The 11,724-nt window shown below is 31.5% G+C and overlaps 1 protein-coding gene across 1 annotated transcript; it reads right to left on the reverse strand.

The window, feature by feature from the left end:
* Positions 1-142: 142 nt before the first annotated feature.
* LOC148312848 (ubiquinone biosynthesis O-methyltransferase, mitochondrial-like) lies at positions 143-9,533 on the reverse strand. The gene is made up of 6 exons (XM_088272199.1): positions 9,397-9,533; positions 8,189-8,413; positions 7,096-7,219; positions 5,771-5,902; positions 4,051-4,321; positions 143-268 (listed from the first exon to the last, which is right to left on the reverse strand). The coding sequence occupies exons 1-6, from the start codon at positions 9,444-9,446 to the stop codon at positions 156-158; spliced, it is 915 nt and encodes a 304-aa protein (XP_088128325.1). The 5' UTR covers positions 9,447-9,533; the 3' UTR covers positions 143-155.
* Positions 9,534-11,724: the final 2,191 nt, after the last annotated feature.

Consider the following 11,724-nt stretch of genomic DNA (forward strand, 5'->3'; position numbering starts at 1 on the left):
GGAATAAAGAATGGTGGAGAGGATTCATTGAGAAAATATGGAAGAATGGAAACTCAAAGTATGACGTGCGATGGGTAAATTGGAGTTATGATAGATACAGCAATATAATGATTGTATCCTTATTGAGTTAAAATATTATGTGTTTTATCGATTCATCATTTTTTAATGGCATGTAAAGCATAACTCATTTTGTCGTGTTTCACCCAACGCCATTTATTATTCAAAACGTTATAGTTTATTCCTCTGACTGACTTAGTACTGCAGTTATCTAAAAAATAAATGTTCATTTAAAGTACAATTTTTCATTTTTTAAATAATAAAACAACTAAGTATGTACAACAAAGCTTTTTGCTATTTTTATTTTATTTGACCAGTGACCTGGTTTCATTGCTAGCGACGTCATCAGTCTGGTTCATTTATTAATCAAATATTTGATAAATTCAATTTTACAGTTTTTTTTATTTCAATTAAAGAAATATGCTTTGAAACACAGAGTCGAAATTTAGAAAAGCGACTATCTACACTTTTTAGGAGTTTTACAATTAATTAATGAAAATAATTTTCTTGAATGTTTTCCGCAGATACTTTGTGGCACATTTTATAATATTGGATTTTAGGATTTTTATGGAGTGTGTGGAAGTTTTTGGTGATAGTATTTTAATGTTTTTTTTTAAATATTTTGATTTAAAATAAACCCTGACGATGACAAGGTTTTGTCGAAACCGACAGATTAAATTGTATTAATAAAAAAGTGGTGAAAACAAAGTTAATTAATTTTATAAAGATAATCAAAATACAGATTGCGATTCATTCCAAAACATCGGGACATGAGATCAGAACATGTTGTTGATAGTGGTGATATATGTATGTACCATATTTTACTTTTGAGACCTAGAAAGTTTTTTATATTATAAAAATAGAGGAGAAAATATCCCCATCAACGAAAATTTCAAGAAATCAGAAAAAAGAAAAATGAATACCATTAGATAAAATATATAAACTTAAGCTATCTACAAATGTTTTGAAAAGTCTCTATTCCTATTTAGTAACTTTCAGTTTTTCTGGTCTGTGTTGTCTTCTTTGTCATATACCAGATCCAATGCAGTGCTCTATATCCCATGTGGGTGCGAATAAGCGTTAAACGAATATGAGGATTACTTTGGTAACAGTTGCTATCTACAAATTACTTCATACTTCATACCTACGGACACTTTTTCAAGTATTCAAAGAAAAATTTTAATTTTAAATTTATATTATAAAACCACAAAGATTTCAAATGTCGTAAAAATAAATTATAAATGGACTAATGATCAAAACGAAATATTTAAATAGTTTATATTTATCAATATTTTCAAGGCTGTTTGGGTTATTTATGATCTTGTTATTCTAATAAATACTTGAACAGGGAAGTTATAAATCAGTTTGAATTGTAAATTCTACCACATGTCTTAGACAATAAGCAGGCGTGAGGAACTTTTTCATTTCTAAAGACCGCATTAATTTCAGTTATAGCAAATAAAAACCTTTCCATTGGCAATGTACAATAGAGTCCTGGTCCTTTAATGCATTCATATTAAAAATGGGTTCTGTCAGAAGAATGTGTTGCAGAACGATGTATGATAGATGTTCGAATGGCAAAATGAGAATAGAATGCAAGGTTGAGATTAGCATTAACGATAAAAATACTGTGTTGAGATGGTTTGGACCTTGTGTCGAATGAGTGATAAAAGAACAGAAAGACAAATTTATGAAGCGAATGAAGTTGGAAAAACGAGCAGAGAAAAACCGAGGAAAACTTGGCATGAACAAGTATTCCAAATACTTGAAAGTGGTCTGGTCAGGAGTCGGAATAATCGGCGGGTATGTATGAGAAGATGCATGAATGTAGAAGAAGCGAAGGTCGTTTGCAAAGACAAATTAGTGGCGTTTTATTATATCTGCCTACCCCTTCAAGAAATAGACGTGATGGTTAATTATTTACTTGATAAGTTACATTCATTTATTTCAGTCAATTCAATGCAAGAATTTATTAAGATAATGTCCTATTCATTTATTCAACGACATAAATGGTACAAGTCAAAATGTACCATTCAAATCACAAGAACATGTACATGTTAATCTAAGAATGAAAAAAATTGCACACAAAAAAATATAAAATAAAAATAAACTTTATCGCCAAAAAACATAAACAGTGAATAATACGTGTAAATCCCTCTCCATGCACAAGAGCTAAGTCTCTTTATTGGAAAGAACTGCGTTATTAATTTCAAGATTGTTAAAGTAGAAATATCTAGAAAATTAATATTAAAAAAAATTAACTGAATTTTGTAACCATATATTTTTTTTTTAAATCATGAAAAGAAGACACAAGTGCGACCTAAAAACCGTAGTTCCTCCACCCCTTGGATAGAGTTTATCGATTAGACATGGGAGATAAAATTGAAAAAAATAATTAAATAACGATTTTTTTTAAATCGTTATACAATCGGTGATTGGACCAGATCATATAAAGCCAATCACACCAATCGGTGAACAAATTTAGTTGCGTATTACGTATTTCTCGCTTCTTATAAATTTAACTTCAAAACCTTAAGCTAGAAAGAGATATAAACTAAGAAAATGTAACGAATACCATTCGAATGAAGTAACCAAAAAATAAACATTTTCTCATTAGTCACAACTCTAAATCGGCGGCTCAGTTCAATATAACTAGAACAAGGAAGTAGTAATGATTTAATATTTCAACCTTATCGTTATTTTTATGTATCTGCGAAATTGTTTGTTTATTTATTACCGAAATGAAACGTATATCTAACAAGAATAAACCAGATATTTTTAGTTGTTATTTTATTGTGGCTGAAAAAATAGACATATCTAAATATAATAAGTTTTAAAATGTTTTTTTTTATATTTCTCTTACTAGCAGACTTAGGTATCGATAAAACGTACTTAACTATTTTTTATTACAAGTTTTGGCCCCTTCGTAACGCCTACTCACGTTACTTATTAAAATCATCTTCATTTTACTGTGTTTTCTTGGCAATAAAACAAATTCGCAAAAATAACAAATAAATTGAGAGAACTTAATTTTTAATATCTAACGATGGTAACAGAGAATTTATTTCTTGATGGTTGACATTTTTTCGTTAGAAAGTATAAATAGTTTTAACAGGGCAACGAATCCAACCAACGCTATGGCAACCCGAATATTAATTATGTAGAGGCAAGGTCATCAATCGTGAGCTCCAGATGATTGGATAACATAACATAAGAGTGGAATTTAGCGGTTATAATTTGACAAGATTTTTTTATCCACAACATTTTTGGGTGTCCCCAAATTTTGACACATAGAAAAAAATGAGTAGTGTGGTTGTCAATCATGAATGAATGGTGAATGGTACACTTGTAAAAAGTGATAACTTAACCAGCTTATGACAGGTAATAATAAATTTGGATAATTTATATAGCGCCATTTGAGTAAAATACTACCTCAAGGGCGGTAATAAACCCTTTAAAACCCAGACTTCCGTATTATTCTTCATCTTTGTTGAGATATCAAAACGTATAAATAATTTCTAACTGGAGAAACCATGATTTGAAACACCCAAAAATGTTGTGAAATAATGATTCTACTCTTCTTCTTCTACTTCTTCTTGGTGTTGGCCTTGTGGACTGTTTTTAAGAGGAATTAGCCTCCTGCGATGTCGATTCCCAGCTATAGATCCATCTCTTTGGTGGTCGGCCCGGAAATCGTCTACCATGGGGTTGGCCGTACAGTGCGATGTGGGGGAGTCTGGATGGTTCCATTCTCCTCACATACGCGAACCATTATCTCCTTCGTCGCCTTTCCCACCTAACGACATCTTCGATCTCGCATATTTCCCTGATCCTGGCGTTTCTTATTCTATCTCGAAGACTCTTGCCTGATATGCTTCTTAGAGACTTCATTTCTGACACTCTAAGCGCGTTTTCTTGTGTCCGCTATATTTTCGATTCCATACGGCATGATGATTCTACTCATAAAATTAAAAGGTTAAAAAATATGCTCACATTTTTCGAGGAGTTTAGAGGTGCCTTCGGGTGGAATGAACAGGTTCCAATCGTGGGTACCATTCGGAATACATCTGAAGACTTTTTCAGCCAGTATAATTCCACACAGCCAAGATAAAAATGTTTTATTAAACGTTGTGAAGAATATGGATCCACCTGGTTTTAGCGCGTTGGTACAACACTGGATGAATAAATCTTTCTCTACGATATGCTCAAGAACCTCGGAGACCACAAGAACATCGTAAACCTCTGGTAATTCTTCAGAATGTGCCTTAAAAATTAATAAAGGGTTAGTGAAAATTCCCCGTTCAGTTCAATCATTAATTTACAACATTTTGAGTGTGAAAATAATCTGGATTATCTCCAATTATAGGAGTTAAATTATTAATAAATTGTTTTGAATATTGAAAGCATTAACTTTGTGGATCATATTGATATATTATTTCGAGATATAAAAATACTTTGTGTTCTGATCCACTCACATTTTTATTAACCAACTAGTTTCGGCAACAACCTGTTGCCCTCTTCAGGGTTTCAGTAATAAATGAAACCCTGAAGAGGGCAACAGGTTGTTGCCGAAACTAGTTGGTTTATAAAAATGTGAGTGGATCAGAACACAAAGTATTTTTATTTCTCGAAATAATATATTAATAAATTAACTCTTTTGATTAGAGATCATCCAGATTTGTGAACAAGTATTTCGACACACTCAAAATGTTGTAAATAAATAAACTGGTCAAATCAAAAGCTAAAATAATAAAAATGAAAATGATATGTTCTGGCGTTTCTCATGTATGTAATTATAATCCAGGATTCGGACCTCACACACTAATGTAAGAGTTTCTGCTTAAGGAAAAGCTTCTTTTCATTTCACCAATAGATGTTTCTAGTGAAGTCCTAGTGATTCAAGAACAATGTTTCTAAAATTATATTAGTTGATATATATATAGTTGATATATATATTATATTAGTTGATATATATAGAACATCCAAGAATTTGAGTAGTGTCGTTGTCAAAAATGGGTAGAATTGGTGAATGTTAAACGTGTGTAAAATGATCACTTAAACCAGCCTATGGCGGTCGTCAACCCCGTAAATGCCAAGACTTCATCTTTAATGAGATGTCAAAAAATAATATGAGAATCATAAATTATTTACATTAAGTATAGTAGAAGATGGACATCTGAGACAGTTGAGAGACATCCTGGGAATGCCTGAGAGCATTAATCTCTCGTATCTCTTCTTCCAACCCCAAGGATTTAGGTATTAAGGCACCTTAGAAGACCGCTGACGACCATTCACCGACTGTTCTCAACGGAACTTGGAAAACTGGGCTCACTTGGAAGAATGTTAAGAAAATGGCCGTGACAGTGTGGCTTCATGTTCTTAAAACTCTTGAAATTCTTTTAAATTGTTAAAACTAATAATAATAAAAATTATCCCTTATCCCACCATAGATGTCTCTAGTGAGGTTTTAGTGAAGCCAAACAATGTATTCCGAGTTTGATCAATATATCTAGAAAGTTTCAATAATTTGAATAATGTGGTTGTCAATCATGGGTAGAATTGGTGAATGTTACACGTGTGTAAATTTGAACAAGCCAATGACGGTCGTAAGCCCTGTAAATGCTCAGACATATATATTCTTCTTCGTCTATGTTGAGATGTCAAAAAATATATAACAGATCTGTGTTACTAGTATATAATATTTTATACTCACCTCTATGGTAGAGTGCACGTACGACAGATTATTAGTAAGTGAGGGGTCCAAATTTGCATGATACTTAGCTACAGAAATCATCTCATCACTGGCATCTAAACCTACAACTTGGCCACCAAGTCGAGCGAGAGGCTAAAAAATATTCACATATCGCTAATCCTTTCAAGAACGTCATAAATCAAAAATCGACAATTTTCGATTGTGCATGTTTTCGGAATGCCCAGAAAATGTACTATATCCCAGCAAAAGAGGCATATTTTTAACTTAATATTTACCCGCTATAAGGCTGAAAAATCAAGTTTTTTTTTTATTTATGACGTTCTTGAAAGGAGTGAGCGATATGTTTTATGATTAATTAAACAATGTTCTCATGAAGAATGAAAGTAAACAGAAAACAGTCGAGGTTCGATCTCTGAGGGCGGCAAAACGATGTACTTTTTTGAATGGTGAAATAAGAAAAATATGCAAGAAAGGTCTGTTGAGATGGTTTGGATATGTGGAACGAATGGGTAAAGAAAGAACATTTAAACAAATTTATGAGGTGAATGTACATAGTTGGAAATATGAACAAAGGAAAACGGAAGAAAACCTTTTATTATCAAGTATGTCAAATACTTGGTTAGATCAGGAGTCGGAATAGTAGGCGGGTATGTAAGAGAAGATGCATGAATGAAGTAGAGGCGAATAATGTTTGCAAAGACAGAATGGTATGGCGTTCCATTCTCTCTGCCTACCCCTGCAGAGAAGCGGCGTTATGGTTACTTAGTTAGGTAGATATTAGCCTCGAAACCCAATATTCTTATGAATACGTTGTAAACTGAGAAAAGGATGAAATAAAAATATACTAAAATTTAATTTAAATGTGAAACTGTGTAGTGATCCAAATATGAGTTTTATTAAATAGTAAAAATAAAAATAATAATAAATTTGGATAATTTATATCGCCATTTTCGTAAAATACTACCTCAAGGGCGCTTCATAGTAATAGTATAAGTATATGGTATAGTAATATTTCTTGAATGTTTTCCGCAGATACTTTATGGCACATTTTATAAACTTTATGAAATCAAACAACTTTGTTTTGACCACATTTATTTTTATTTTTGAAAGTGGTTAATTTGTTGTTGAATTTTATAAAGTACATAGTAATACTTATATAATAGTAATACTTTCAGAAAAAAACCACAGTTTACAACTTTTCATCAGCTTTCAACGTTCAGAATTCCGAAACGAAAGTGCTCTATGACGCTCAATCATTCAGTGCGCTATGAACCTTTGATGGGAAATTATTATTTATTTGTCAATATTCTAATTAATGAGTATACTTCGGTTAATATGCCCCCACCGCATCCAACCTCCAAAAGGTTTAACCCTTGCAATGGCAGCGAATTCTCTTTTGGCGTTTTACTAGGCGTAATATTTTGTAAACCCTCGACTATCAGTGGCACTCTAAAACAACAAACAGTAAAATTAATGCGTAACTAAAATATGTATTAATTTTTAAATCAAATACAGTTTTTTTTACAATCAATCACGTAACTAAAATTAATACAATCAATCTGGGTAACATTGAAGAGAACTGAAAATTTTCGTTTGCCATTTTTAAATTCTTATTAACTGATATGTTGTACTAAATACGTTTATTTTATACAATAAAACAGCATGAGCACACAATATAAAAATGACAAATGGTGCAACGGTCTTAGAATAGAAAATTACGTGAAAAACAATACTAAAAAAAGCGGTATAATTATGAAAAAAATAAAAATATACTGCAATCAAAATAACAGTAAATGCAAAGCTTTTAGAGTAGAAAATCAGGTGAAAAACCAATAAATAATAATCATTTTTAAATATAGCAATAAAATACATGGAAAATAAAGAATATATTAAATGCTACACTAAATGTAAATGCTAAAGTAAATGCTACACTTTCAAAATACCAAATCAGGTGAAAAACCAAGAAAAGTTTTGTTTTTTTATGATAGATGGAAAAACAAGAATATACTACAGTCAATCAGTAAAAAAACAATAGTATATGCAACACTTTTAAAATAGAAAATCAGGTAAAAACCAAGACAAATAATAATTTTTAAATAAAGAGGTAAAAAATATGGTAAAACAAGAACACACTACAATCAATCAGTAAAAAATGAAGTTAATACAACACTCTGAGAATAGAAAAGAAGGTGGAAAACCAAGAAAAACATATTTTTTTAAATAAAACATTAAAAATGTGGGAAAACAATTTATTAATTAATCAATCATTTGCCAATCTACAAAAAATCACTGTCATTCATCCCATGCCGATGTACAATCCAATACATAAACGAATTCCTTAAAGAAAGAAATCTTAAGCTATACATAAACTGCATAGGATAATTAAGTAGGTATTCATTCTTTAAAAAAAGTACTTACCTCAATTCATTGTATGAGTGCAAAGGAGCGATGGGGCCTTTTGGATCCCACCATTCCTCAGTAAATTTGGTCAAAACTTGCACTTGCAACGCATCAACTGTATTTTTAGAAACATTTGATTCTTGGACCTTTGTAGAAAATCCTTGGCAATTCAAAACGTCGGATGAACATTTTTCATATAAAAAACGAGGTTTGATATATTGTTTTACACTACCAACAAGTTGCCTTAAAAAATATTATACGCTTATTTATTTATTTTAATTACAAAATTAACATATATACAATAGTTATAAAACATACACATTACACTAGCAGTTGTAGTTCGGTGGAAAATAAATAAGAAAAAATGGCAGAAATTTCTTTGAAAATGGAAATATACAGACGGTGACGCATTGAGTTTAGGCGGTTTTTAGAGTGTTATTGAGGATATACTAATGAAACGACCATGATAAACATACTTTTATTACACATGCTCGTATAATGTAGTTTGCCAACATTTTTTTATTATTTGAATAATAATGTCTAATAATAAAAAGCTACCACGATTTTCTTAACGTTGTTGAAGTCATGATTGAAAATCCTCTATAACTCATAGCATAGCATCATAAGGGTCTGATTTATAGAGTAATATTGGTTATGAAAGCTAGTAGCGTTTGAAGCCTATTGACTTAAACCCTAACCTTCATATATCCCCATAAGAAAAATAAGAGCTAGATAAATTAGGTGACCCTTGCCGGCCAATTGAAAACACTACGAAAATAGTATGAAATAGAATAGTTAACAATATTTTCTTTAAAATATACATATGTATATTATATTATATTAAATGGAAAATAATGACAATGGCTAAGACAATCGGGGTTGCATATCCATACTTGTATAAGCTTGTGTACATTACATATGTATATAATTTATTCACAAATAATTATTTCACTAATTGAAAATTATTTTCTTTCGATTAACCCTTATCCGCACCCGATGGTGCATATTGTATTGAATCGTATCGACGCAGTTTTATTTTCTTGATCGTTTACTACATGAAGACAAAGTCATTAGTCCTGCGCTTCAAATTGATATTAAATAAATAAATCAATCTCTCATATTTAATTTCTCATAACCCTAGACCTCCAGCTCGGTAGCTAAACGTGCTAATCTCTACATTGCGGAGGCGGAAATATCGTCATTTACGAAATTAACTCGTTAATTACCTTTGAAAAACTTCACTGCCTGTTAATCGTATTACTCGGATAGAAAACATTATTTAAAAAAAAAACTGTTTCGAATTTATATCAACCTGAAGTTCTAACACTTGACTCTACGGACGACTATCAACAGCTCAATGACCGAATTTATTTTTAAATTCTGGTATTACATGTTATTTCAATGTCAATACAGAGGAGCAATGCAAAAGTTTCAATAATATTTTGCTGCACACTAAAACAAAACTGTATAGGATTAGTTCCTTAGAACGGTGCTTAGAGGTCGTGTTAATTTTAAATGTTTAAAAATGCTCACTATTAGCACAAAAGCATGCTATTATTGAGCAATTGTTACTTGGCAGCGTGTGTGAACGTACTTTACTAGAAAATGGGTGGGAGTGCGTGCGGCTGAGCGCGTCTGAATAGGTTTGCTTATGAGCATGCTGGTTTGTTTATGAGCATGCTAGTATCGATGTATGAAAACGAGCGTGCTTATTTCAAGCAAATTTATACAGCTAGAGAGCGTGCTCGTCTTAAGCATGCTCATAATCATGCTTAGTTAGTAGCATGTGTATATATGTACCTTAATGGTAGATTAGATCCGGCCACTCTTGAGATCTGCATCATTAACATTGATCTGTTCATTAAGAACGGGTCAATTGAACAATGGAACTGTTCGATTATTCCGTAATCCGTTTATTAATTCATTCATTCGCGAACGAATCTAATGCGTAAAAAGGTTTTGGCATAAATATTACAAAAAGAGAGGTCTCCGTCCGCACAAGACTGTAGAACCTGCAAAAAGGATTGGTCTCTTCAAAAACCTGGTAGTCGTTCAGGGTACAACTCCTTTAGCGATCGTACTATCAGCCTCACTCTCGACGCACATGTCATAACATGTTCATATTTTAAATTACAATGGATTCTTAGTGGACTTATAATTTTGTATACCTAACTGTTATTCGTTCTTATCTTATACTTTAATTATGATGGTAGCTACTTCCGAAAGCGATTTTTTTTTAAAGAACAGCACACCGCTCTTATAAAAAATAACTTAATGTTATTTGTGCTTATAATATCTCTCCATACTTTTAAAATAACCCTCGTCTGCTAAAAATGGTGTATAGGATATCGCAAAAAATAAACATAAATATAAAAGCCAACATGACAAGTCATATAGAGGTGAATGATTATAAAATAAAATAATGATTATTTATTTCAGAGGTCAATGATTATTTATTTCATAAAATTTTTGTGTTTATATATTTAACTGGGACAGAAGGGACAATAATTATTTGTATTCAATACGAACTTTAACAATAATTGAATACTTAGGATCATAAACAGCAAATACCCAATATTGTTCAATTTCATTTTTAGATTTCTTGTCTAAGATTACACACAACTGAAGAATTATTTTTGAATAATGTCTTTCAAATCAGGTGTAAAAATTAGCTGCACTATGTTATATGCTAACAAAGATATTTGTCTTTTATTGGCATGGGAGAGAACATCGATGTTAAGCTGATGCGTGTCCAAATCCTTGTTCACAAATAAACTTTTGTCAATTTAAAAAAATAACTGCTAAGTGGAGAAACCCAAATTTGTGAAGAAGTCATACACTCAAAATTAAATAATTGATCAAATTATAAGCATAATAGAAATTAAAAATCATGTTTCCAGGCGTCTCCAATTATGTGTAGTAATTCGGGAAAAATCTTGTATACATTTAAATAAGGATCTCTACAAAACAAAAAAATTACTCAACTCCACCATAGATGGTGTCTAGTAAGTAAGAAAAGGTGCCAACTAAATCATAAATTCATCTTCCTAAGTTTGAGTAGTGTGACTGTCAACCATGGTAGAATGTTGAATATTACGCTAGATCACTTGAACCAGCCTAAGTAAGGTCGTAAGCTCCGTAAATACCCATTCTTCCATATTCTCCTTTATCTATGTTAAGATTTCAATATGATGTAATATAGTCATTTAAAAAAATGGAAATGCTACTTTGCGAGAATTGTATGACCCATATATAAGCTGTCTCTCGGTGTTTATTTTTTCCTTGTATAATTCAATTCTAGATAGCACTGAACTTTTTTATCATGTACTCATTTCTCAAGATTAAAAAAAATGTATAGGTACTTTCATAAAGCCTCAAATTGACACAATGACTGTTTTTCAAATGAGATTGCCTGGTTCCGACCCTAATATATGGAAGAGAAACATGGAGATGGCAAAAGAAGCATGAAAGTAGACTGAATGAAGTCGAAATGCGATCTCTCAGAAGAATGTGCGACAAAACGATGTATGATAGATGTTCGAATAGTGGAATAA

Source organism: Brachycentrus maculatus, unplaced genomic scaffold (assembly GCF_059751285.1).
Source record: "Brachycentrus maculatus isolate JH-2025_06_01 unplaced genomic scaffold, ASM5975128v1 h1tg000031l, whole genome shotgun sequence".
Classification (NCBI taxonomy): Eukaryota; Metazoa; Arthropoda; class Insecta; order Trichoptera; family Brachycentridae; genus Brachycentrus; species Brachycentrus maculatus.

What these genes read in the sequence shown, in the direction of transcription:
- LOC148312848 (XM_088272199.1), bottom strand. Translation starts at nt 9,446, where the DNA reads ATGTTTTCTATCCGAGTAATACGATTAACAGGCAGTGAAGTTTTTCAA. An exon ending in CACTCATACAATGAATTGAG is followed by an intron (nt 7,220 to 8,188) that starts GTAAGTACTTTT and finishes TTGTTGTTTTAG; the next exon opens with AGTGCCACTGATAGTCGAGG. An exon ending in ACGTGCACTCTACCATAGAG is followed by an intron (nt 4,322 to 5,770) that starts GTGAGTATAAAA and finishes TTAATTTTTAAG; the next exon opens with GCACATTCTGAAGAATTACC.